This window comes from Chrysemys picta, chromosome 11 (genome assembly GCF_011386835.1).
Source record: "Chrysemys picta bellii isolate R12L10 chromosome 11, ASM1138683v2, whole genome shotgun sequence".
Lineage (NCBI taxonomy): Eukaryota > Metazoa > Chordata > Testudines > Emydidae > Chrysemys > Chrysemys picta.
The window spans coordinates 55,738,747-55,764,204 of record NC_088801.1 but is presented as its reverse complement, the minus strand read 5'-3'; the positions used below and the strand labels follow the sequence as shown (position 1 = coordinate 55,764,204).

At 41.9% G+C, this 25,458-nt stretch overlaps 1 protein-coding gene across 17 annotated transcripts in view; it reads left to right on the top strand.

The window, feature by feature from the left end:
• Nucleotides 1-25,458, top strand: part of ANKRD44 (ankyrin repeat domain 44) — a 213,070-nt gene that overhangs the window by 136,526 nt on the left and 51,086 nt on the right. For 9 of the 17 annotated variants that reach the window (XM_005294289.4, XM_024110784.2, XM_005294287.5 and 6 more), the window contains 7 exons: nucleotides 1,888-2,002; nucleotides 6,992-7,074; nucleotides 8,327-8,444; nucleotides 12,480-12,548; nucleotides 15,570-15,710; nucleotides 19,704-19,787; nucleotides 22,499-22,610. In XM_005294289.4, the coding sequence (XP_005294346.1) occupies nucleotides 1,888-2,002; nucleotides 6,992-7,074; nucleotides 8,327-8,444; nucleotides 12,480-12,548; nucleotides 15,570-15,710; nucleotides 19,704-19,787; nucleotides 22,499-22,610 (722 nt within the window). The remainder of the gene's footprint in view (nucleotides 1-1,887; nucleotides 2,003-6,991; nucleotides 7,075-8,326; nucleotides 8,445-12,479; nucleotides 12,549-15,569; nucleotides 15,711-19,703; nucleotides 19,788-22,498; nucleotides 22,611-25,458) is intronic. The other 8 variants (XM_042851682.2, XM_005294288.5, XM_008174245.3 and 5 more) reach the window with 3 other exon arrangements.

Below are 25,458 nucleotides of genomic sequence, written 5' to 3'. Positions count from 1 at the left end.
AGAGCGATCTGGATCACTTGGTAAGCTAGGCACAAGTAAACAATATGCGTTTTAATATGGCTAAGTGATGTGTACATCTAGGGACAAAGAATGTAGGCCATACATACATGATGGGGGACTCTATCCTGGGAAGTAGTGACTCTGAAAAAGATTTGAGGGCCGTGGTGGATAATCACTGAACGTGAGCTCCCGGTGTGATGCTGTGGCCTAATGGGCTAATGAAATCCTTGAATGCATAAACAGGAATCTCGGGTAGGAATAGAGAGATTATTTTAACTTTGTATTTGGCACTCATGTGACCGCTGGTGGAATATTGTGTCCAGTTCTGGTGTTCACAATTCAAGAAGGGTGTTGATAATTTGGAGAGGGCTCAGAGAAGTGCCATGAGAATGACTAAAAGATTAGAAAACATGCCTTATAGTGATAGACTCAAAGAGCTCAATCTATTTAGCGTAACAAAGAGAAGGTTAAGGGGTGAATTGATTGCAGTCTGTAAGTACCTACACAGGGAACAAATATTTAATAATAGGCTCTTCAGTCTAGCAGAGAAAGATATAACACAATCCAGTGGCTGGAAGTTGAAGCTAGACAAATTCAGACAAGAAATAAGGTGTGCGTTTTTAACTAGTAGAATAATTAACTATTGGAATAATTTACCAAGGGTCATGGTAGATTCTCCACCATTGACAATTGGTAAATCAAGATTGGATGTTTTTCTACAAGATCTGCTCTGGGAATTATTTTGGGGAAGTTCTATGGCCTGTGCTACATGGGAGGTCAGACTAGATGATCACAGTGGTCCCTTCTGACCTTAGAATCTATGACCCATCTAGAACATCATCTAATGCAGTGGTGTTTAAACTTCTTAATACTGAGGATCGTGTCTCTGGATAGAGATCCTCTTGGAGGGTTATCTTCCCTTCTGACTGCCTAAAGCGGTGGCAAATATAGTAGTTAGTTACATGAAATAGTGATGTTACAAAAGGGTTATGGAGACAAGCTGAAAGTAAACCTGCTTTAGTGTCATGGGTTGGGCTGTTTGGTTAAATACACTCTCTCCCCCACCTCTGTTTTGTATCTGTGCTGTTTATTTTCTCTCTTTGTGAATAAACCTTCTCTTACAACCTGCAGCTCTCCCTGCTCTACTCCAGGTTACTTTGCATTCAGTTCTCTCTTCCTGTGTCTCTTGCTGCACCTACAATTGTGTTGTGGCATGTAGGTTTGATTACAGATGAATTTACACCTGAAGAAGCACATGACAAACAAAGATAGGAAGCAGCTATGCAAGTACTTGGGGTCTTCTGTTTGTGAAAACCCTCAGGCAGCTGTAGATTGGGCTACAGCTACCAGGCAGCACCACTGGTCAAATATTGACAGAGTTGGTGAGGGTGCAGTAGGCAGCCAGGTGAGCCACCTGGAAGAGCTCCATCTTCTGTCATTGGTTTATGGACAAGGTTGAGCACCAGTGATCTAAAGAATTGTGGCAAAATTTCAACAATTACTTTTGTTGATTTAATTTAGGGCAACTGCTCATGCCTTTATATCAGCAACAATTCAGAGTCACAGAAGCACCTACAGTATCTGTGTACCACACTAGGCAATTATGGGGAAAGGCCTATGTGAAATATACAGAGAGGTGGGAATAGAATGAAGTAAAAAAAATGCAGCAGCCAGAATTGTGGCCATCCTGCATGACTGGCACAGCAAATGGCTTGCTGTGTATTTCTGTCCCAGAAATTTAGTGTTTCTGCTGCTAGTATACAAACTAAACTACAGCTGTAACTATGAGGGTAAGCTGCATTCACTGGAAATAAATAAATGGTATTTCTGGTCGCTGACTCTCACTAAATCCTTGTGTGTTACACTGTGTGAAAATGTCTTTTCCAGGAGGTGAAATTGACTGTGTTGATAAGGATGGCAACACCCCTCTGCATGTGGCTGCGAGATATGGACATGAGCTTTTGATTAACACCCTAATAACCAGCGGAGCTGATGCTGCCAAGTAGGTTGCTGAAGAAATGCTGTTCCTAATGGTCAAATATTATGGGTAATGCTAGATAATGCTTATTTTTCAGATTCCGGTGTATTCAGGTTAAAATGCATGTGCATAATTATGAATTCAGTAACAAATAGTTTGTATCAGGAAGTCAGTTTGAAATCAGTATAAAATATAAAGCTGCTAATGAAGGGCATGTAATTCCCTCAGTTTTTAAAATAAATATATTTACGTCCATAAGCTTGTAGTACTAAACTGATTTATTCCTTTATCTAGTATCCATTGGTGCTGGATAAGTATCAGTAGAAATGTTCAAAGACAAAGCAGGGTTTAGTCAGTAAAATTATTTCAGAACCTAATGCAGCCGTGGTGCCCAGTCTTTGTGTCTTAGTTTCAGATCTTCAGCTGGCTGAGATGATGAGGCTGATTTTTGTTTTGGGGTTTTATTGAGTGAAACTGAGAGATACATTTCGATATGTTGTTCAACTCTTTGTGCTCCAAGGGGTTGAATTTGCTAGGCTGATTTTACTCTGCATTTTTGTGTGTATGAGAAAGAGACTGCATTAGACTATGTTAATGATTACATATATGTATACATATTGCAGGCCGAATCCTAGGAGGTGCATTGATTTCAGTGAGAGTTGGACGTTTAGCACCTCCTAGGACCTCGCCCTAGAGTAGTGAGGTAACAAAGCACTACATTTCCAAAATAGTTGAGGGAAGAGTAAAATTAACTCTGAAAGGGAAAGGAAATGGTATTCGGAGTGTAGAGTGCAGCCTGGTGGCCATAGGGTAATGCCAGGGAGGAGACCTGATTTAGATATCTACTGTGAATCTCCTGTTCCCTGAACAAGCAGGGAACAGATAGATCTAGTTATTTGCCCATCTCTATGAATGAAGCATCATAAAGATTCTTATAAATGTTTTGTAATATTCACCATACACATCTGAACATGCAATTGAGTATTTCCTGACTAGAACCAACCATAAGTATATGTGATGCCTAATACTGCCGTAGTTGCTGGGGAACATCCTGCTTTAGGACCCAGGTCAACCTGTTTTCTTTTTAAAGATGTTTGCAGTTTTCTAGGCTTTTCATTTGGAGATTTTGAAATAAGTATTTTTTCACCACGTTTTGCTATCTGCTTCATTAAAACTGCTTCTCGTCAGACAAAAAAGACAGGGTCAGATTTATACGAGCTTGAGCATCTGGTCCTTTGTGTCTAAATATGATTTTTGCTAGCTCTTTCTAATATATAAAGTTTCAGTCCATCTGTTTTCTGAGTTTTAAGGTAACAATGAATAGCAGTGAGATAACTAGCTCTTGCAATCTAAGATTTCTGCTCAAAATTTCTATTTCACACTTGGGTGACCTGTGCATTGATCAAATAAAATATCTCTGCCAACAGCAGAAATATCTGAAGTGAGAAGACTGCTTAGATGTAGTAGGCAGATCCAAATGATGGCACTGTTCTGAAAAAGAAATTACCTACCTGCCAGAGGGAATGAGCTTTTAATAGGTGTTCTATGTAAATAACTTTGGCTTAATTCCTTGAACTGGCATGGAAAAGGAAGAATTTCTACAGTGCTGCTAGCAGAAACTGCAGACAACAGGGTCAGCTATTTGATGCAATTCCATTTCAGGGATATGGAAGGTAAATAATGTAGGGAGCAGTTGTGAGCAGCTCTGCACAGTATGGCACTGGCTAGCAGATGTGCAAATTGCATCTCTTGATGGACACCAGCCAAAATATGCACTGGGGTGGAAATCTCTATACAGTGATGGGGAAATGTGGCTTGAGATAACTAGGGGGGAAGGGGAAATTGATGTAAAAATCAGAGCTGCATGGAGAATACTATGACTATATAACAAATCCTCTTTGTGATTTAAAGTTAAATAAATACATCCACAGCTTAGAAATGCAACCTGTTTAGACAGACTTGAGCAGCTTGGTGGAGCTTGTGCTATTGCCTTTCAAAGAATAGAGTGTCAGAACATCCTTGGGCAGGTTTACTCTGTGGGAGCCCTAGATGCTGGCAGGGCATTGATTAAATTAAATGTGTACAGCACTGTAGATCACTTCTGATTGTGGCCAAGTAGGAAGGTTGACAAATGCAATGTGAAAGGAAAAGAGGAATGGGAATATAGATTTTGCAACAAATCATACATATTTTTTTAAAAACTGCACTCATGTTTGTGTGCATAATAAAAATGTATATGATGTGAGAGAGAAAGACAGCACATATTTGCACAAACGTCTGCCTGGGTTGTATGCACAGCTACATATTTTGCAGTTTCAGCTCAGTTGCCACCTTTTGTAAATTTAAGCCTTTGTGTAAAAGCTGGATTTTAAACAGTTTATCCTGGGTATTTAATAACTTTCACTAAAGCTTTGTAGTTCTCCTCTAAGAATTTTTCTGCCACCAAATCTTTCATGAAAACAAGTTCCTTCAGGTCCATATCTGAAATCCTGCCTAGTGATATGATCATGTTACGTATATCCTTGGGTTGTCTTGAAGAAATTGAGTGATGGCTATGAATCCATCTGGCATCATCCAGGAATTTAGTTAACTGTTTTTAGCTGCATCTGCAAAAGCAAATAGTAGATTCTCATCTCATACACAATAGCTGATTTCAGAAGCTCTACAGTGATATGCACCAAAGGACTTGCCGGCAGGTTAAAGAAGTATGGGCTGGATGAATGGACTATAAGGTGGATAGAAAGCTGGCTAGATCGTCGGGCTCAACGGGTAGTGATCAATGTCTCCATGTCTAGTTGGCAGCCAGTATCAAGCGGATTGCCCCAAGGATCGGTCCTGGGGCGGGTTTTGTTCAATATCTTCATTAATGATCTGGAAGATGGCGTGGACTGCACTCTCAGAAAGTTTTTAGATGACACTAAGCTCGGAGGAGTGGTAGATATGCTGGAGGGTAGGGATAGGATACAGAGGGACCTAGACAAATTAGAGGATTGGCCCAAAAGAAACCTGATGAGGTTCAACAAGGACAAGTGCAGAGTCCTGCACTTAGGATGGAAGAATCCCATGTACTGTTACAGACTAGGGACCGAATAGCTAAGCAGCAGTTCTGCAGAAAAGGACCTAGGGGCTACAGTGGACAAGAAGCTGGATATGAATCAACAGTGTGCCCTTGTTGCCAAGAAGGCTAATGGCATTTTGGGCTGTATAAGTAGGGGCATTGCCAGCAGATCGAGGGATGTGATCATTCCCCTCTATTCGACATTGGTGAGGCCTCATCTGGAGTACTGTGTCCAGTTTTGGGCCCCACACTACAAGAAGGATGTGTAAAAATTGGAAAGAGTCCAGCAGAAGGCAACAAAAATGATTAGGGGGCTGGAGCACATGACTTATGAGGAGAGGCTGAGGGAATTGGGATTGTTTAGTCTGCAAAAGAGAGGAATGAGGGGCGATTTGATAGCTGCTTTCAACTACCTGAAAGGTGGTTCCAAAGAGGATGGATCTAGACTGTTCTCGGTGGTACCAGATGACAGAACAAGGAGTAATGGTCTCAAGTTGCAGTTGGGGAGGTTTAGGTTGGATATTAGGAAAAATGTTTTCACTAGCAGGGTGGTGAAGCACTGGAATGGGTTACCTAAGAAGGTGGTGGAATCTCCTTCCTTAGAGGTTTTTAAGGTAAGGCTTGACAAAGCCCTGGCTGGGATGATTTAGTTGGAAATTGGTCCTGCTTTGAGCAGGGGGGTGGACTAGATGACCTCCTGAGTTCCCTTCCAACCCTGATATTCTATGATTCTATGACTGTCTATGTCGTAGTATTGGTAAAACAATGTAAGCATAAATGACACTTTGCAAAAACTTGCCAAAATACAAGAGTCAAGAGTCTCAAAACCAGGAGCCTAAACTTAGGCTTCTAAATCCATATTTAGCCACCTGCCTGATTTTGAAAGGTACAGAGCACTCCACATTGATGTGAGTGGGAGCTGTTAAGGGTTCAGTATATTTGAAAAATCAAGCAAATGACTGATATGGATGTAGGACCCTAACTTTTTAGGTTTCTGTTTTAGGGTTTTGCCAAGGTGTCTACTTTGAGGAGCCTACAGTCTAACTGAAAAAGGATTCATGGGATAATGATTTGAAAACAAAAATGCCTGGAGACACTGCTCATGAGGATATAGGCAGGGTTGGGGAAAGTGGAGGGTTTAAGGATGGATGAGATGAAGTGGGATGTTTGGCCCACAGGACTTGGGAGGCGGTTACAAGTGTAATGGCAGTCTGACAGAAGGCAAGAAGCTGCAAGTGGCAGGAGACAAAGAGAGCAGTTAGCTGAAGCAGCCATATAGTGTGGGGAAAAAAGGAGAAATGTATGGGCTGGGGCAGAACCTCAAAGATGAGGATGAGGACTTGGAACTTGATGTAGATGGAAAGGGCAATTGTGAGACATGAGTGAGGAAAGGGGTGTGGTGATCAGAGCACAGGGAGATGTCCTTACAATGGTATTTTGGATGGACTGAAGTATGGAAAAAGGAGACACCAAGAAGCCAAAGACGAGGGGGAGATGCAATAATCTAGGTGAGAACTAAATAAGACTTACACTGGCATGTTAGCAATAGGGATGCAGAAGAAAGATGGATTTTAGAGACAATACAGGGATTCTTTCAGCATTTACTTTTTCACCTCATGTGATAGAATACTTGTGTTGCAACTGACAGTCACAGTAGAAATTGAATCTAAACAAAATCCGTTCTCTTAGCTTCTTCTCTCTTAGGTTCTCATCTCGTTTTTAAAACCACTAGCCTTGCTGTCAGATTGTAATCAAAATCAGATGCTAACATTATACTTTAACAAACAAACTAAACCCCAGAGAGAGATTATAGAAGGTACAAATAAAATTAATGATGCACGAAAGAGCCACCTACAGAAGTATGGACACAATATTTTTTAAGAGAGGAATTTTCATCATCTGTGTTGAATGTAACCCAGTCTTTTGGTAACTAATCAAACTGTTCTGCCTAACAGGTGTGGTATCCACAACATGTTCCCCTTACATTTAGCAGCACTAAACGCTCACTCGGACTGCTGCAGGAAGTTGTTGTCATCAGGTAAGTGAATCCAGCTGCGACTGTGGAGCTTAATTAATATCATGAACATGCTGCTTATGGCCTCTGTTTTATTCAGTGTTGTGAATTGTCCAAATGAAAGACTTCCTGTGCTGCTTCATGTGATTGTGTGGCTTGGCATACGGGAGTGTGCGTGGCTTTCCTAACTGCATGCTGATAATTACTAGCATCCTGTATCGTTCATGCCTGAAGCCCTTAGAATGCTTTTTTTCCCCTTGGCAGTCACAGAGAGTTTATTTTAATTCACAGGGAAGGGGAGGAAAGGGAAAATCCTTTACCAAGCTGTAAAAATGTGAGATATGGTAGGTTCTTCTGAAACAAACAACTGTAGGACCTGATTCAGGGGAAAGTACCCTTACTGAGGACAACACTTGAGCAAATGCTTACATTCCGTTGAAGTTCATGGGACTAAAACACATGCTTTCCTGAATCACGGCTCTAGTAAAGAAAATGAGGTAGCTAAAGTTCTCAGAAGGGGGTGGGGGGAAAGTGTTAGTTTGCTGATACTGCTCTTTCAAAGAAATAAGGTGCCAACTCCTGACTTCCTTATGCAGGCAGAAGTTCCACTGAGTTCAAAGATGGAGAGCAGTTCATATATTTTCCAGAAAAATGTATCACTCCTTAGCATGTGAAACCTCCACAACCACTCTCAGCCATAAGGTTGAGTCCCCTGGGATGTTTAGGGGGAAAATAGCGTGAAAAATGTAACTTGCATATCCAATTACAACAAACCCTGATGTGCTCTGTCCCGGGCTATTAGGTCAGCAGGGGAAACAGGGTTAATTCCGTAAGAATCTGCGGTGGGTTTTACGTCTACAGCCTGGTGCATCTTTAAAAACATCTGTTGCACATTCCTGGAAGCATCTTTCCAGAATCTAAAAACAACCTGGAAAACACACAAAGAAATAAAATTCAACTCCCTGCATGCTAGGGCTCACTCTGTGCCTCTCCTCATTTCATTATTTTTTTGTGTCTGCATAGCGTGCTATCACAATTCTCTCGATAAGAATCTGCCTCATAAATGCCTGTCACATGATTTAATAGTTATGTAGCCCAAGGCTGAATGTGGAAATAGATTCTTTTTGACTTCATAGTTCTTTTTATAGAGCCACCAAGCTTGAGCAGCCACTGTCCGTTTCCATGACAACCACTTGCTGACTAGAGTTGCTTGCGTTCTGGTTTTTCTAACTAACTGTTTTTTCTGTCTCTGCAATGTTTCTTGTGGTTTAACTAGGACAAAAGTATAGCATAGTGTCCTTGTTTAGTAATGAGCACGTGCTGTCTGCAGGCTTTGAAATAGACACCCCAGATAATTTTGGAAGAACGTGCCTCCACGCTGCTGCTGCAGGAGGGTGAGTAGTTACAATTGTAGCTGTTACGCTAGTTGTAATTTAATTGTGGAGTCGGTGTAACTCAAGCCAGCTGAACAATCTGCAAAGGAATTCGTTCTAATTAAAGAGGAGCAAAACAATTCGATGTAAAATCTTTCTCTCTCCAGGCCGTGTCCCGCCACCATTTGGTAAACTGAGGCTCAAATTAGGGCTACTTGTATTGTGAGTAAGAGTGGTAGGACCTGGCCTTTTATTACAGAAGGCTAGTTTGTGATTTGAAACATACATCCCCCTGTCTTCTTCCTATATACAGACTCCTTAGACTTTGGGTCCCAGTACCAGGAGCAAGAGAGGCTACACACTCACTCGCTTCTCCCTGATGGCCTGGGTTGGACTCTTGGCTTCCATGCCTCTCACTCACTGGCCAGTACTGACACGTCAGCACAGGAGGTGGGGTTGTAGTTTAAGGCTGACATGGGCCAGCAATAAATGACCATCCCTTGAAGGTGGATGCAGGGAAGGAATAGCGGCTCCCTGAGATGCTCCTGGTGGGATGCAGCGAGGCACTGCCCCCTTGTTGTGTCCTTGCATCAAAATCTAGTTATAAAAGAAGATTTGTAAGGCATTTTTTCTAGGTTTCAGTCAGAGAAAGATTATTTTAAGCCTCTGAAGCCCATTGAAAGTAACCAAAATACAGAATCAAAAGGTTTTCATCCTCTGATGATGCAATTCAGATGGGCGATGGGATCCTAGGAGTGAAAATGAATGAAAATTAAATTACGTCAGTTTCATTTGTAGCCCTCCTGCCTACTTCCTTTCAAGATTTCTTGTTAATTCCCAGTAGATTTTTTTTTAAATTAACACAGAAAAAGCACAAAACACTTGGCAAGCTATTGTTTTCTTGCTCTTCTGTTGAGGACTTGATTGCTCAGAAGATTGCTGGATTGAGCTTCTAGAATCCATCCTAGATTGGCAGTGGTTGTATTGACCAAATATGGTAACTACCTGGTGACTATGTGGTAGCCTTTGTAAGAATGAGTTGTCAGCTCACTTCTTAGTGGACCATTGTCCACCTCACACAAGTCGTCACCAACACAAGTACATAATGAAAGTGTTTCAAACACTGGACAGAATTGTTCTTGTTAAGCATTTATTTCATATGGTTAACAGAAGATGTATAGTAGTTGGGTGGACTGAATACCATGATAGAGCACTCTTCAGAAAGTACCTCTCCTTAAAGCTGGACTCAAAATAATACCCCAGGTGTCTGAAAGAAAGGGACTGAAATAAGAGGCAAAAATTGGGTACGTTGTGGGGAGCATTTTGTAGATATTTTATACACTGGCAATTTTAGATTGGGGTGAACACCAGTTTTGTTCCATCCGCTTCTTTTAGACTGGAACTGGAGCTGTACATAAAACACATATTTTCCTCTTGATGCTTGCCTGTAACTCCCATTAATATTAATGGGAGTTATATTGGCATTGAGACAAGATTACCTTCCAAAGGATCTCTTTTTTCCTGTTTCGTAGTAGAAATGATTTATTGCCCCTCTGAATGACAAAGGAGTCTTGGAAGATTATTGTGCTTCATTACATCATTTTCTGGTTTGGTATTGTACATTTATTTACTTGAATTACAAAGACATTAAAATGCAGCTATTTTATTTTCCATTAAGAATCACTTCAGTTTAAACAATAACAACACATATTGAATTCATGCAGCGGGAATAAAAACTATGAATAATCCTATTTGAATGCAATAAAGCTCTTAAGGATGTGCTTAACTTTAAGCTTGTTCTTAAGTCTCATTGAAGAAAATGGGATTTAAGTAGTGCTTAAAGTTAAATTTATGCTAAATGTTTTGCAGAAAAAAGTGGACTTCAGCATATGCATAAAAAATTAATCATGTCCTTAAGTGCTTTCCTGAATTGGGGCCTAAATCTCCTCCTCATTATTAGCCCAGCATTTTGTAAGCTTGCTTCAAACTTCAAAATTGTTCTTGGAAAAATTCTCAGCTCAGCATAGGAAGCATTAGCAGCACAACTCCCTTTGGAAATTTTTGACTGCCTTCTCTCACCTTGAATCCAGGATATATTTATTACTTCCTATTTATATTATTGATTTGTTTTTACTAGGGCTGTTGATTAATCACAGTTAACTCACGTGTTTAACTAAAAAAATTAATTCTGATTAATCACACTGTTAAATAATAGAATACCACTTGAAATTTATTAAATATTTTGGGTGTTTTGATTTCTATTACAACACAGAATACAAAGTGTATGGTGCTCACTTCATATTCTTTTTTATTACAAATATTTGCACTGTAAAAATGATAAACAAAAGAAATAGTATTTTTCAATTCACCTCATACAAGTACTGTAGTGCAATCTCTATCGTGAAAGTGTAACTTTTTTTTTTTTGTTACATAACTGTACTCAAAAACAAAACAATGTAAAACTTTAGAGCAGGGTCAGCAACCTTCGGCATGCGGCCCACCAGGGTAATCCACTGGCAGGCCGTGAGACATTTTGTTTATGTTGACCATCTGCAGGCACGGCCCTCTACAGCTCTCAGTGGCCATGGTTCGCCATTCCTGGCCAGTGGGAGCTGCGAGAAGTGACAGGCCACAGGAACGTTTACAGGAGATAATGCTGCCTGCTTCTTATTTACAATGTAACCTGAAAGTGAGAACAGGCGTTCGCCTGGCACTTTTGTAGCCGGCGTTGGAAGGTATTTACATGCCAGATATGCTAAACATTCGTATGCCCCTTCATGCGTTGGCCACCATTCCAGAGGACATGCTTCTATGCTGATTATGCTCGTTAAAAAAATAATGTGTTAATTAAATTTATGACTGAACTCCTTGGGGGAGAATAGTATGTCTCCTGCTTTGTTTTACCCGCATTCTGCCATATATTTCATGTTATAGCAATGTTGGATGATGACCCAGCACATGTTCGTTTTAAGAACACTTTCACAACAGGTTTGACAAAATGCAAAGAAGGTATCAATGTGAGATATCTAAAAATAGCTACAGCACTCGGCCCAAGGTTTAAGAATCTGAATTTCTGTCCAAAATCTGAGAAGGACCAAGTGTGGAGCTTTGTTTCAGAAGTCTTAAAAGAGCAACACTTGGATGTGGAAACTGCAGAACCTGAAACACCAAAAAAGAAAATCAACTTTCTGCTGGTGGCATCTGACTCAGATGATGAAAATGAACATGCTTCGGTCCACACTGCTTTGGATTGTTATCAAGCAAAACCTGTCATCAGCATGGATGCATATCCTCTGGACTGGTGGTTGAACCATGAAGGGACATATGAATCTTTAGCGCATCTGGCATGTAAATATCTTGCGATGCCAGATACAACAATGCCACGTGAATGCCTGTTCTGACTTACAGGTGATATTGTAAACAAGAAATGGGCAGCATTATCTTCTGCAGATTGTAATCAAACTTGTTTGTCTGAGCGATTGGCTGACGTACGACTGATGGACTTGTAGGCTCTAAAGTTTTACATTGTTTTATTTTTGAATGCAGTTATTTTTTGTACATAATTCTACATTTGTAAGTTCAACTTTCATGATAGAGATTGCACCACAGTATTAGGTGAATTGAAAAATACTATTTCTTTTGTTTTTTACAGTGAAAATATTTGTAATAAAAAATAAATTTAAAGTGAGCACTGTACACTTTGTATTCTGTGTTGTAATTGAAATCAATATATTTGAAAATGTAGAAAACATCCAAAAATATTTAAATAAATGGTATTCTATGATTGTTTAACAGTGTGATTAATTGCGATTAATTTTTTAATCGCTTGACAGCCCTAGTTTTTAACTTGTCTGGAATAGCATTCCAAGCTTATCAAGTAATAAAGGTGTGATCTTTACAAGTTGCCTTTTTCTCGGTTCTTTTGTTCGGGCTTGAATTGCAGTTTATGCCCAGTTTCTGCACTGCAAATAGTGAAATAAAACTTTTTTTTTGGTACTGACCAAGATGAAAACTTTTGTTTTGCTCATGCTTTGTTTTCTTTCCTTGTCTTTTCAGTAACGTTGAATGTGTAAAACTCTTGCAGAGCAGTGGAGCAGATTTTAATAAAAAGGACAAATGTGGGAGGTATGTAAATTTGTAAGCTTTTTCAGATATATCTCAAAGAAAGAAAGAGAAAAAGCCCTCAATCTGGAAATCATATGTTCCGCTTAAAAAGGTAAACTGTAAAAGGAGGTAGGAAATCACCATTCCCAAGAGGATACTGCGCTTGAAGTTAAATGCCAAAAAGGCAGGTGCAGACTACATTAAATACATGAAAGCCAAGCCCATGCTCTTGAGTCTTTCTTGTTTAAAAATATCAGTGGTTTAATTTTATTCCTCATTGCTCTTCGCATTGCTTGGATCCTTGTGCTTTTGTGCCCAAGATAGCACCTGCACATCACTGTGGGGAGAACTATTGCTCATCAGCCTGCTTTCTAGACTTTCTCAAAGTAAATAATGCCGGTATTGTTATGACTGAAATGGATGTGCTGATTCAACTTCCTGAGCGCCCCGGATGTACATTACACATTCAGCCAAACAGTTTTCACCCAGGCCACGGATTTAAAAAATAAGAGCCTACTCCATCTTTAAGCTCTGATCCTGGAAATGCATATGCATGTGCTTAACTTCACACACTGTTAGTAGTCCCATTAACTTTAGTGGCTACTCATGGTGTGTAAAGTTAACCATGTGCATAAGACTTTGCAAGATTGAGGCCTTAGGCACCTAAACAAATTTTCAAAATGGCTGAGCTGTCAGTCAATGGGAACAGCTGAATTGGTCTGCCATTTTGAAAATCAAGTGAATATTTCAAGAGCCTAAATTATTTTTGTGTTATTGAAAGGGTAAAAAGGGGGCCAGATCTTATGCACTATGCACCTTTGAGGGCAACAGCTTAAAATAACCCATCACAAATCTCCTCCTCCCTCTTGAACAATTTTCCATCCTTCCCATTAAAATTTCTCTTCTCCCAACCCCCTCCTCCCCATTTTAAAATCGGAAAACAGATGAGCCTTGTAATGAACCCAGACATTAGTCAGATTTGGGCTATTTTGGACCACAGGTGGGAAGAAATTTCAAATCTGTGTTCACAGAATTCCCTGTCATGCTAGCCAGCAGGGCACCAGCTCAAACACCTTTGCTTTTCTCAATGGTGGCAGTGCAGCAAAGCTAATACCAAAATGAGTTAGGAGCCTCACTTTAGGTCCCCACTTTTGAACATCTTGGTCCCAATATGTGTGTTACTTGCTTTTGAACTGCTATATGAGTAATAGCAAAGTTCACTTTAAATAGCTGGATAGGAAGGAAAGTGTAATCCAAAAAATACTACATAAATGTACTGTAACCAAATTAAAATAGAAAAAAAATGAGTCTTGCAGTATTTTTAAATGGGTACTCTTTAAGGACCATTTGTGCTGTTTATCCCACAAAGGACATTGTAAAAGCCTTAGCAAACTAAATATACAAGATTATAATTTTTAGGAAGTTTTGTTCTTGTTCGTAATGACGATATAAACTAATCTAACATTAAAAGGCTCTAATGTGTTACAGGCATTATTGGCATTCCATCCTTAAGGTGCAATAAAGGGCTTTCTGATTTGTTTTTAAACCATATGCACTAAAGAGACACAGTGAGGTATGTCACCTTTCAGCAACAGCTTTGAAATAAAAACAAAGCTGTTCTTTATCCCGTGTAAACGAAACAGGTACAAAACTGAGAGAGCTAGTAAGAAAATGAAGCACTCTTTGGTTATTTGCATTTCACAACTTCCCCAAAAAATAAGTGAAACAAAAAAACTTTTTTTTTTTTTTGAGAGAAGAATTTTAATTGGTAGAGGTTTTTTGTGTCTTTGAGTGGTAGAAGCAGCCTTTGAAAATTTCATACCCAGCAGGGTACTCCTGCCTTCCCGCAATGAATGTGCTTTCTGAATGATACTCATGCTTCTGAGCTGGGGATGCCAAATCTCTGACTCTGTGAACTATACTGCACAATGAATCCTTTCTTGGATGTTGGAATCTGTCAGTGTGACAAGGTGGATAGGTCATCGCACAGCTATGTCACACCTCACCGCAGTCATTGCCCATAGGCTCTGACTGAGCTAGGCAACATCATGATGTTTTGAGGATTAAATACAGGCTGATGTTTCATTGTGTCACCCTGAGTTGAGGCAACAGGCTGCAGCTGAGCCTGCTGACTTAAAAAGGGGCTGAGCTACTTTCATTGGAGGGAGAGACCGGGCACAAACCAGGCAGAGAGCTCTGGAAACATAAGAACTGGCCTGTTGGTGGTGGTTTGTTTGGTTTTATATTGCTTGTCTGGAGTTAAGTCCAGGGGTGGGCAAACTTTTTGGCCCGAGGGCCACATTGGGGTGTGAAACTGTATGGAGGGCTGGGTAGGGAAGGCTGTGCCACCCCAAACAGCCTGGCCCCCGACCCCTATCCGACCCCTCCCGCCCCCTGACTGCCCCCCTCAGAAACCTCCACCCATCCAACCCTTCCCCTCGCTCCTTGTCCCCTGACTGCCCCTAACTGCCCCCCGGGACCCCACCCACTATCTAACTCCCCCTTTCCCCATCCCCTGGCCCACCCCAGAACCTCTGTCCTATCCAACTGCCCCCTGTACCCCGTCCCCTGATTGCCCCCCCAAACCTCCGCCCCATCCAACCGCTCCCTGTCCCCTGACTGCCCCCCGGGGACCTCCTGCCCCTTATCCAACCCCCCGGCCCCATGGCTGCGGGAGATGGGGAGCAGTGGGAGAGGGGCCCGGGGCTAGCCTCCCGGGCCAGGAGCTCAGGGGCCGGGCAGTACCATCCCGCGGCCTGGATGTGGCCCGCGGGCCGTAGTTTGCCCACCGCTGGTTTAGACCATTAAACTTAATTAAGTGAATGTGGCCAGAGACTAATTTGTGTTTTTTGGTTGAACAAGAAGCTGTAAATAAACCCCAAAACCTGAGGTTTTTGGGGGGGGAAGGGAAGGAGGAGCATGGGGGGGTTGTTTTGTTTTACCTGAGGCCTCTATAGGAATGGTGCAATTGGGACTCATTAGTATAATCCATGTCATGTTTTAGATAGTGTCTGAAGTAATAAATTGCTATTTGTTTTGCAGGACACCTTTGCACTATGCAGCTGCGAATTGTCATTTCCATTGTATTGAGACACTGGTGACCACAGGGGCAAATATTAATGAAACGGATGACTGGGGACGTACTGCTTTGCACTATGCTGCTGCTTCTGACATGGACAGAAAGTAAAAAAGCCTATTTGTATTCCTTGTTTTTACTGTGTTTCTAACTCATTGTCATTTATATTCTTTTCATGCCACAATCTCATTTAAACAAACAAAAATAAACCCCCTAGCAAAGGTAATCCTCCTCCTCATAGATACACCCATTATTGAAATAGCTTTGATTATAAGCAGAGTCATGTATAGTGCAGTTACGCAGCTGCGCAATTTACCTTTTTATTCAAGTTGCCACATAAATCCCCCAAATGCTGCCGACCTTCTCCTGCTGAACGACTTCCCTTCCCACTTTGCCTTCCTGTTTCCTTATTCTGGTGGTTTTCCCACAAGGGAGAGTTCAGCGAATTTCCCATTCCTGCTCTACTGTTGTGGTCTTTTTAAAAGGATAGAGCTTGAGGCAATGGGAGGGGAGATCTTTCCAGATGGGGGATGACAACAAAGACAAGCTATTGCCAGCCTACTCATACTTTTCTGTCAGAGGTGGAATAGGTCCGAGGGTGCTGGGACAATTTGTACAGTGGGGGTGCTAAGAGCCATTCAGCCAAACTGTGAATCTTGTATATCATGGAAACCGCTTCAAGCCAGGGGGTGCACCAGCATCTCTAGTTCCAGCACCTATGAGTTAGGCCCCTCGTGAACGTCACTGTGTGGACTGACAGAAACAGAACCCCCGTTGGGGGTGAGAGGCTGCTAAGCAACAGGAGAGGCAAGATTCTGTGTTCCAGCCACTGGGAACAGCCACTAGCAGAAAAGACCACTGTACTTGTGGGAACTGGAGGTATGTTGGTTGGAGGATGGGGCCAGTGTTATGCAGTGCTCTTAAGCCCATTGGGAACAAAGTCTGATTCTAGTGGGATTAAGAAACTCTCTTCAACAGCTTCATTAATGACATCTCCCCTTCTCTCAAATCTCTGGTTAGTCTGTACAATTTCTAATTCTCAGTTTGTTACATAATTTGGTGGTGTCTGCCCTATGACATGACGTATAGATCGAATGGCCTTGATTATAGCCTTAGGTCTCCTTTGGAATTTAAAACCATTAGTCAGCTGTTTTCATTTCCTGTTCGATATCCCCACACAGTTTTCTCTGTTCCTTCTCTGCTTCTCTCCTGGTCTAAGGGATCATTCACTTTGGTTTCTTATACATTTAAGTCTTGTAAAAAATTGTTTGACATACAATTAATTTCCAGTATAACACCTTCTAAAAGCTTCATTGCTCTCTTGAAATGGCCCCACTGTAGAAGGTTGTGTGCCAGGCAATTGCAAACCACAGAACCATTACCTGCAGTAAAACGGATAGGAAGTACATGAACGTCACCCTCAGATCCATATGGTCCTAGCCATGAGGCAGCAGGGTCTTCCAAGGACTGCACTTCCTGTACATCCATCCCTAGTATATGATAGAGTAGAGGGAAGGCAAGTGGAAGTTTCTAGGCCAGTCTCCATCAGGAGCTGCTACTCCTTGTACTGAAACTCTTGGTTCAAAGCCAACTTTTCAGATTTTGGGCCTCTCCTGCTGTCTGGAGTTCTGACATGACAAATCAGGGGCCCTTGACCAAGTTTAGGATGCATCAAGACAGTTTTAGCAGTGGCAAAAAGCCTGATTCATTTAGACAAGTCCCCAAACATTAGTAAGATTGCTTTTCCCTCGTTGCACCCCTGGTTGTTTCTATGGCTTCCAAGATAGTGAAGGGTGGCAGTACCTTCACATGAGACCCCCCCCAGGATAGAGAATCACATAAACTAGTCCAGCTTTGAAAACAATCTTATTTGTTGGTGGATCTTGCAATGTGCATATCCAAAAAGATACTAAACTATCAGGTGGCGGTGGACCTCTATAATGTCGTCTTATGCAGTAAAAATTTCCTATGATATGACCCTTTCCTGGTGAGACACATGTTGGTGGACATGTCTAGCACTGTTGCTCATTTTCTGGCATCAGCAGTGATACTTCACAATGTTTTATGGCTCAGACTGTCTGGGTTGCCGCAAGAAGTGCACTCTAATGTTTTTGATTTGCTCTCTAGAGACCCTGAGGTAATAGTAAATCTGTTGAAATTAGAAAACTAGATACTAGATCTATTGCTAAATCCCTAGGGGTTTCTCACCCATCTTTCAGACCAAAGTTGTCATCTTTCTCATTTCAGAATCTCCTCAGTCCTCTTATCTCTCTGGGTGCCAATCCCAGCAATAGCAAAAAGCATCTAAGCCTGCTAAGACTTCTGAATTTAACAACTGCAGTAAAGACCATGTTTATCTGCCATGGTATATGTCCTCCTTGTCTGCTGTTTCACCTGGTGGTGCCATAGAGCTTGAAACTAATCCTACTCCTTCCTGTTCTTTGAGAGGGAACAAAGGGATTTAGGACTGGAAGGGGTCTCCTGGGTCATTGAGTCCAGTCCTAAATTACAGGCAGTCCTGTCATGTAATCCCAATCATGAATTCATCATGCTCTGTTTCAAGACGAGTAAGATTGTCTGACCCACTACTCCTGTTGCTTACAGTCAGCACAGTCTGTTGAATCTTGGAGACTGGAGAAGGTGCTGGCAGTTAGAAAACACTGAGCAAATTTGATGTGGAAGGCACTGAGACACAGCACACGTGGATGCATCTTCTTCTCTCCCCTCCACGCCCAGTCATTTTTCACAGAAAAAACACATTTCAAACTTAGTTCCAACTGGAAATTGGATTTGAACATCAAGGGGAGTGTTCTTGTCTTCTTATATTGTCCTTTTAGTAGCCACTGTATCACTTAGATGAGTGAGTAAGATTCAAGAACTCCTGGCTGATCTGCCTTTAGTATGCTGTGGAGTGATACTATGCTTTTGTGGCCTTACCCTGAATTTATGCCTGATGATTATTTCATATTCGTTGCCCTCTCTTTTTTTCCTAGAGCTTGAGACTTGCTAGGAGAGGCCAGGTTGTATAGGCTAAGGGTGAAGAGGGCCATTATTTTCTACCTGGACAGAATTAAGTCATTTTGTAGGTCATCATGGCTATTTCCAACATATGGAAAAAAGTTCCAGAAATCAGGCTATTTAGGTCCAAAGACCATTGAAGATGATTCTTCTTTGTACCCAGCAACACATGGAGAGCAGGGTCAAGTCAGGCCAATTTAGTGGTTAAAATTTCACAGGGTTCTATCCTTTGGTCAACAGGGAAGTACAGCAAGTTACCATGGGTAGAGGATGGAGATAACGATTGGGAACATAGGGTTGCAAAGAAGAGTCTTTGAGGGCAAGGGGCAGGTGTGGGCAGGGCCGGTGCTACCATTAAGGCAAACTAGGCGGTTGCCTAGGGTGCCAAGATTTGGGGGTGCCAAAAAGCAGTGCCACCAATTTTTTTTTACAGCGTTCCTACACCCCCTCCCCGAGCGCACGGTCGCTGCTCCACTTCTCCCGCCTCCCAGGCTTGCAGCACCAATCAGCTGTTTGGTGCCGCAAGCCTGGGAGGGAAGGAGAATTAGAGCGGGGGCAGCGTGCTCGGGGAGGAGGCAGAGCAGAGGTGAGCTGGGGTGGGGAGCTGCCGCACGGCTCCCGGGGTGGGGGGAGAGCTGCTGTGGTGGAGGTGCCTCACGGCAGAGGGGGGGAGCTGCCATGGGGGGGGGCGCCTCACAGCGGAGGGGGGGCGGGGAGCTGCCGCAGGGCTGGGGGGGGCACAAGGTGGAAGTTTCGCCTAGGATGCTTTGAAACATCCTTGCACCGGCCCTGGGTGTGGGGAAACAGAAAGTTCCAGAAAGTGATGAACAAACTGGTTCTGATAGAAATCAAAACTTTTTGATTACTTTTGAAGTTGACGTACAGAATGAAGAGCTGGCATATTTTAGGTGTGTTCAATGTCTGGGAATGTGATTAGCCCATATACTAGGCCCTTTATTTAACCTTACTAATGCCTAGAAGTGGTCACTTGATTGGAGGAGAGAGTGGGGGTGGTAAATTACACCAAAATCACTGATCTGACATTTTGAAAACGAGTTGCATTTTCTGTCCCTTATGTTAAGAAGAAAGAATATTTTAGGTAACTCCCACGAAAATGCCGAAGAACTTGAAAGAGCCAATGAGATGAAGGAAAAAGAAGCTGCATTGTAAGTTTGGTGTCAATACAGCAGTTAGACTCCATTTTTAGAGAATGCCTCTGCTTCTTTGGGCTGCAGTTTACACTCCTGTCTTGTTCACTCATTGCTCTGCTACAAACGTTGCCTGATATTATTGGGAGCTAACCTGAGTAAAATGCTCGTTGATCTATTAATGTATTTTCCAATTCTGTTTCCATGCTTGTTGCTTTTCCTAACTACATGTTTATTGCATTGGTACTCTGATAATTCTTTAATATCACACACTATTTTATTTAAATGCGATACACTAGGTTTGTATGTTGCAAGGAAAATATAACCCAGTGTCCTCCACAAGTATTACTGTGTTCAAAGCTGATGTTTTTGTGCTGTGTTTTTGTTTAAAATGTCACTGTTGTTGGTAATAGTTTTACGTTAGTTTGACTACATGTTGTGACATATGGAAGAGAGTGACTTTGAAATCTTTTTCCAGAGGGGTAAAAAATTAAACTCTGATAGATGACCCAGGGAGTACCCAGAACATATTTGATTCAGATAGAGAAATTATCACTATCAAAAGAATTAAAAATATATGTATTTGGGATAATAGCTTAGTTGCCATTGAGCTCAGAGTCAGCCAGCTATTGGATTAGTTTAGATACCTGTGATTTTGATCAGTGAATTTTGAACTGTATCAATAATAACATTAAGTATCAGAGGGGTAGCCGTGTTAGTCTGGATCTGTAAAAAGCAACAGAGAGTCCTGTGGCACCTTTAAGACTAACAGATGTGATGACATTGTCACTTTTCTTAGTTCTAGGTATTTACCCCATGATAAAGTTAAACATAATTTTCTTGTTGGCTCTTTGTTGTAGAAATGTATCTTAAAAACTATAGTGGCAGTACTGGCTGCGTTGAACTTCAGATCTGTTACTATCTCTGACGGGCGTTGCTGAGGTGCAACCTGGAACTGGTGTACTGTTGAGCCCTCTGTTGCACCAGCATGGGCTACCCCTCTCACCATGATGCTGTGACAAGCTGCAGACCTCTCCTGGTCCTGCACTCACACAAACATTTACAGGCAGGGACACAACAAACTGAGTTACATGAATGCTTTTTCCAGCCACTCACGAACCAACAAATAGAGAGACTCCATCCAGTTCCCTCGCAGCTCCCCAGCCTAGGACCCCAGAACTGTACCATCCTGCCCTGGTCAAAAGCCTGAGCAGTGTAAGTTTATTACCCAGTGCGCTCCTCCCTCAATGTGGAGAGGACATACAGAGGTTTTTGTTAACTGAGCTACGATTTTTTCATGCACTTCACTCAAACCACATGGTATTTAGGTAAAATATAAAATAGATTTATTAGATACAGAAAGATTTTAAGTGATTATAAGTAATAAGTGTACAGATCAAAGTAGATTACCTAAGAAACAAAACAAAATCTCAATCTAAGTCCTATAAACTAGACAGGATTTGAATCAAGCAGTGTCTCACCCTTATGGTACAAACAGTTCATCAGTCTTCCATACACAGGCTGGGATTCCTCCTTTCCCATCTGAGACCACCTCCCCAGTTCAGTCTTTGTTCCTAAGGTATTTCCAGGTGTTGAGTTGGGGGGAGGAGGGAGTGAGGACAAGTGATTATGTCACTTCCCCCTTTTATAGCTTCTTCCATGTGGAGGGAACTTCATTTTTCCAAGCAGAGTCTCCAGCACAGTTTGTAGAAAAGTACAAGTACAAGATGGAGTCCAGTATCACATGATCTAGTCACATGCCCTTGCATGCTTTGATGAGTCATAGCAGACATTATCCATATACTGACTGAACTGTCCACAGGAAAGCCCATCAGGTGGAGATAAGGTTCTTCTATGGCCTATTGTGTTTCTTAATGGGCCATCACCTTGAATGGTTCATCCACAATGTACTGGCTACACTGGATGTAAACTACCTTGTGGGTGTTATCCAGGAGCAAACACATTTGAAATACTGGTACATAGTCAATATTCATAACTTTAGATACAAAAATGATACATGCATACAAATAGGGTAATCATATTCAGCAAATCATAACTTTTCCATTGATACTTTACATGACATACTTCATATAAGACATACCATAATCATATAATCATGGTATATATGGGGGTGTCATGGTGTTGCTTTGGGATACAGAGTGTCACAGTATCAAACAAGCTACTCCAAGACCAGCAGATATTGCTGCATAGAAGTTTAAGGCAGGAAAACTCTTGTGTTGTACAAGATTCTGTAAGTATCAAAGGGGTAGCCGTGTTAGTCTGGATCTGTAAAAGCAGCAAAGAGTTCTGTGGCACCTTATAGACTAACAGACGTATTGGAGCATGACCTTTCGTGGGTGAATACGATTCTGTAGGGAATATAACATTAAATAGCCAGAAGCAACAGAGGGTCCTGTGGCACCTTTAAGACTAACAGAAGTATTGGGAGCATAAGCTTTCGTGGGTAAGAACCTCACTTCTTCAGATGTCTGCATCTGAAGAAGTGAGGTTCTTACCCACGAAAGCTTATGCTCCCAATACTTCTGTTAGTCTTAAAGGTGCCACAGGACCCTCTGTTGCTTTTTACAGATTCAGACTAACACGGCTACCCCTCTGATATTTAATAGCCAGCCTTTTATAAAATAAGCTTTAGTATTGCTCATAGTTGCAATGGAGATGATTCTGTTAAATGGTATGATCTGTAATTTAAATGTGTAAATTATTCACAGGTGTCTAGAGTTCCTGCTTCAAAATGATGCCAATCCATCGATCCAAGACAAAGAAGGGTACAACACAGTGCACTATGCTGCTGCTTATGGCCATAGACAGTGTTTGGAATTGGTGAGTCAGCTCAATCAGTGCTAAGACTTCCATTTTTAGAAGATGTTCATGGGCATGTTATGAACTCTACAGAATTGTTATTGTTTGAGCACCATGGATGTTCACGATGCTGAAGAAATGTAGAGGAAGGTACACTACAGACAAATATTCAGAACCAGATGTAACTTGGCATTGTTATGGCCTTTTCAAGACAAATCCTTGATCCCTGCACAAAGCCAGAGTAAATGGCCCTCATGTGGGGGCAGAGAGGTGGCATTCTCCTCCCTTTCTCCCACCCCATTTTCCAGGGGCATGGAGCACAAAGCTAGTTGTTATATCTTATCCATGAAGTCATGGGCATACTGAATGTGCCCCAGTCCCAGCTGTCCTTTTGCATTGCTATGAAAAGAGCCACTAAGGAGGACTGCAGGAGATACAGACTCGAAGCCTCTTTCCCCTGCACAGGGGAACCATAATGGGTTTATCTCTGATTAGAAATGTCCTTGCCTGTAGGAATGGAGGCAGAGTTTGGGTCTTTGTGTTTAGGTGGTGTTGAACATGTGGTCTGTGTTTGCTTTAAGGCTCCAATTCAACAAAGTACTTAAGCATTGCTTAGCTATAAAATATGTGATTAATCCAATCTCTGTTCAACAAAACACTTAAACACACAAGATCAATGGGACTTAAGCACATGTTACATGCTTCACTGGATCAGAGCCTAAGTGTTGCATGGCTTTGCTGAGTTTTGATTGCAGTCAAAACATTACTTACATGTGTTTTTTTATGTGGTTCTTCATCATAGATAACACATTAACTGAATGATCTAAGGAAGCTAAGTAATGGTAGCATGACACTCCTTACTGTCAACTGCACAAAAGTACACCTCTACCCCGATATAACACGAATTCCGATATAACACGGTAAAGCAGTGCTCCGGGGGGGGGGGGGCCTGCGCACTCCGGCGGATCAAAGCAAGTTCGATATAATGCGGTTTCACCTATCACGCAGTAAGATTTTTTGGCTCCTGAGGACAGCGTTATATCAGGGTAGAGGTGTACTTGTCAGCAAAAAAGCAGAGTTGCTAGAAAATTATATAGTGTGAATTCATAAAAAGCTATGACTTGTAAAAATGAGTAGCATGTGATGCAGATTAGCTGAAGTGCTTGAAATTTGCAGTATGATGAAGACTTTATTAATATTGTTGGATGTTTTGCAGGCTCTAATCACACCAAAAATGGCTTAAAGTTGAGAAATGAAATGTTATATATACTCAGTCCCGTAAAATGGAGGCATCTGGTGCCTTTTTAGTACCTTTTTTTGCTTCCTGGGTTTGCTTAATAGGCCAAAGTATTTCTGTATTGAAAGGGATGACTGCACAATACACATGGACTACTTTTCATAATATGCATAGTAATAATCATAGTTGCCATATGTGAAATTGTGTTGATGGTCTACATCAAAGTCACAAAAGCAAGGAAACTCCAAATTGAAATTTCCCTATGGCAGCGCTAAGTCCAAGTTTTAGGTGGAGCATTAAGCCTTACTAACTCCCCCCCCCTTAATTTGTGAGCATACATGTCCCCTCTTCCTAGTCACTGCTGCCAGGCTTCCCTTGTTTGGCGCCTCCTCCTAGCAATGTTCTCATGTGTCCTGTCCTGTTTGGGAGGCTGTCCTTGTGTGGATCTTTCATTTAGAAATGACACAGATGTGCAAGGAAAGCAAACGTATTCTGCTCTGATCTCTCATTCTCCTTTGTCTGAGTTCTAGGGCTGCACTGGGTCAGATTCTATGTTGTGCCTCCCAGAGGCAAGGGGGAGAAGACAAAGGGGGCTTTGCGCCACCTTTGCATCTTGCCCATCTTTGGCTGTTCCCCTGGCCAAAATGGACCCTGAAATAACTAAGACAGTCTGAAGGGTTATAGCAGCCTCATTGGTGCTGTTTGTAGCGTAAGCCAGAGTGGCCATAACAGAGCAGTTCCATCCACAGCACATCCACTATGCTGTGACTTGCAGAGGGGCCAGTGTAAAATCATCACTGCTGTCGTGTACCATGATTATTTTATGGAGATGTGGTAGAAGATTGTGTGTCTGCTAAGATATGAATCTATACAGTTCAGGTGAAAAGGAACAGCAGCAGTGTGTGTGGTGGGAGACCCTGGCACGGTTTGGTTATAATTTAGTGTGCCTTCAACAAGAGAGGTGTGTCTAGGATTTTGTCTGGAACCACAACCTTGATTTTAGCTATTGACTGCAGCAGATTGCCACGGTTTTTCTTAGTTTAAACAAATCAGCCCTTAATTTTTATTCATTTCCATCCATGATTTTTTTTGTACTGCAAGCCCCTCCTTTTCCATGTAACACAAGGAGGAAGAGTAAGTCGTCAAATTCTGATACCTGTTCTTCCACCCTCCATTTATTCATTTGAGAGAAAGAAAATATAAACTATTTTCTTCATCCTAGACTGAGATTTAGAATCATGCCCAATCTGACCATCTCCTCTACCATAAATAAGAATAGGGACGTGTAACAGGGTGGCTTGCCCCTTAATGGCTGGAGGGCCCGGGCCTAGCCAACCCTGATCATTAAAGGAGATAGACCTGTGTGCGGGCTGCTAATTCCCTATAAAGAGCAGCAGGTAGCTGCAGTGAGTGGGGGATGCTCAGAAAACAGAAGCCTGAGAAGTGGGAGCTGGCTTGAAGAAGCAGCTGCAGGAAGCAAGACTGACTTCTGTGGAGACATTGAACTGTGGCCCTGGTCTGGGAAAGAAGACAAGGAACTCCCCAACTAAGGGAAAAGAGACACGTTGGGGTCAGAAGGATCAGTGAGTGTCTCAGGACTAAATAAATTGGACACCAGGTGGGGAATATTTT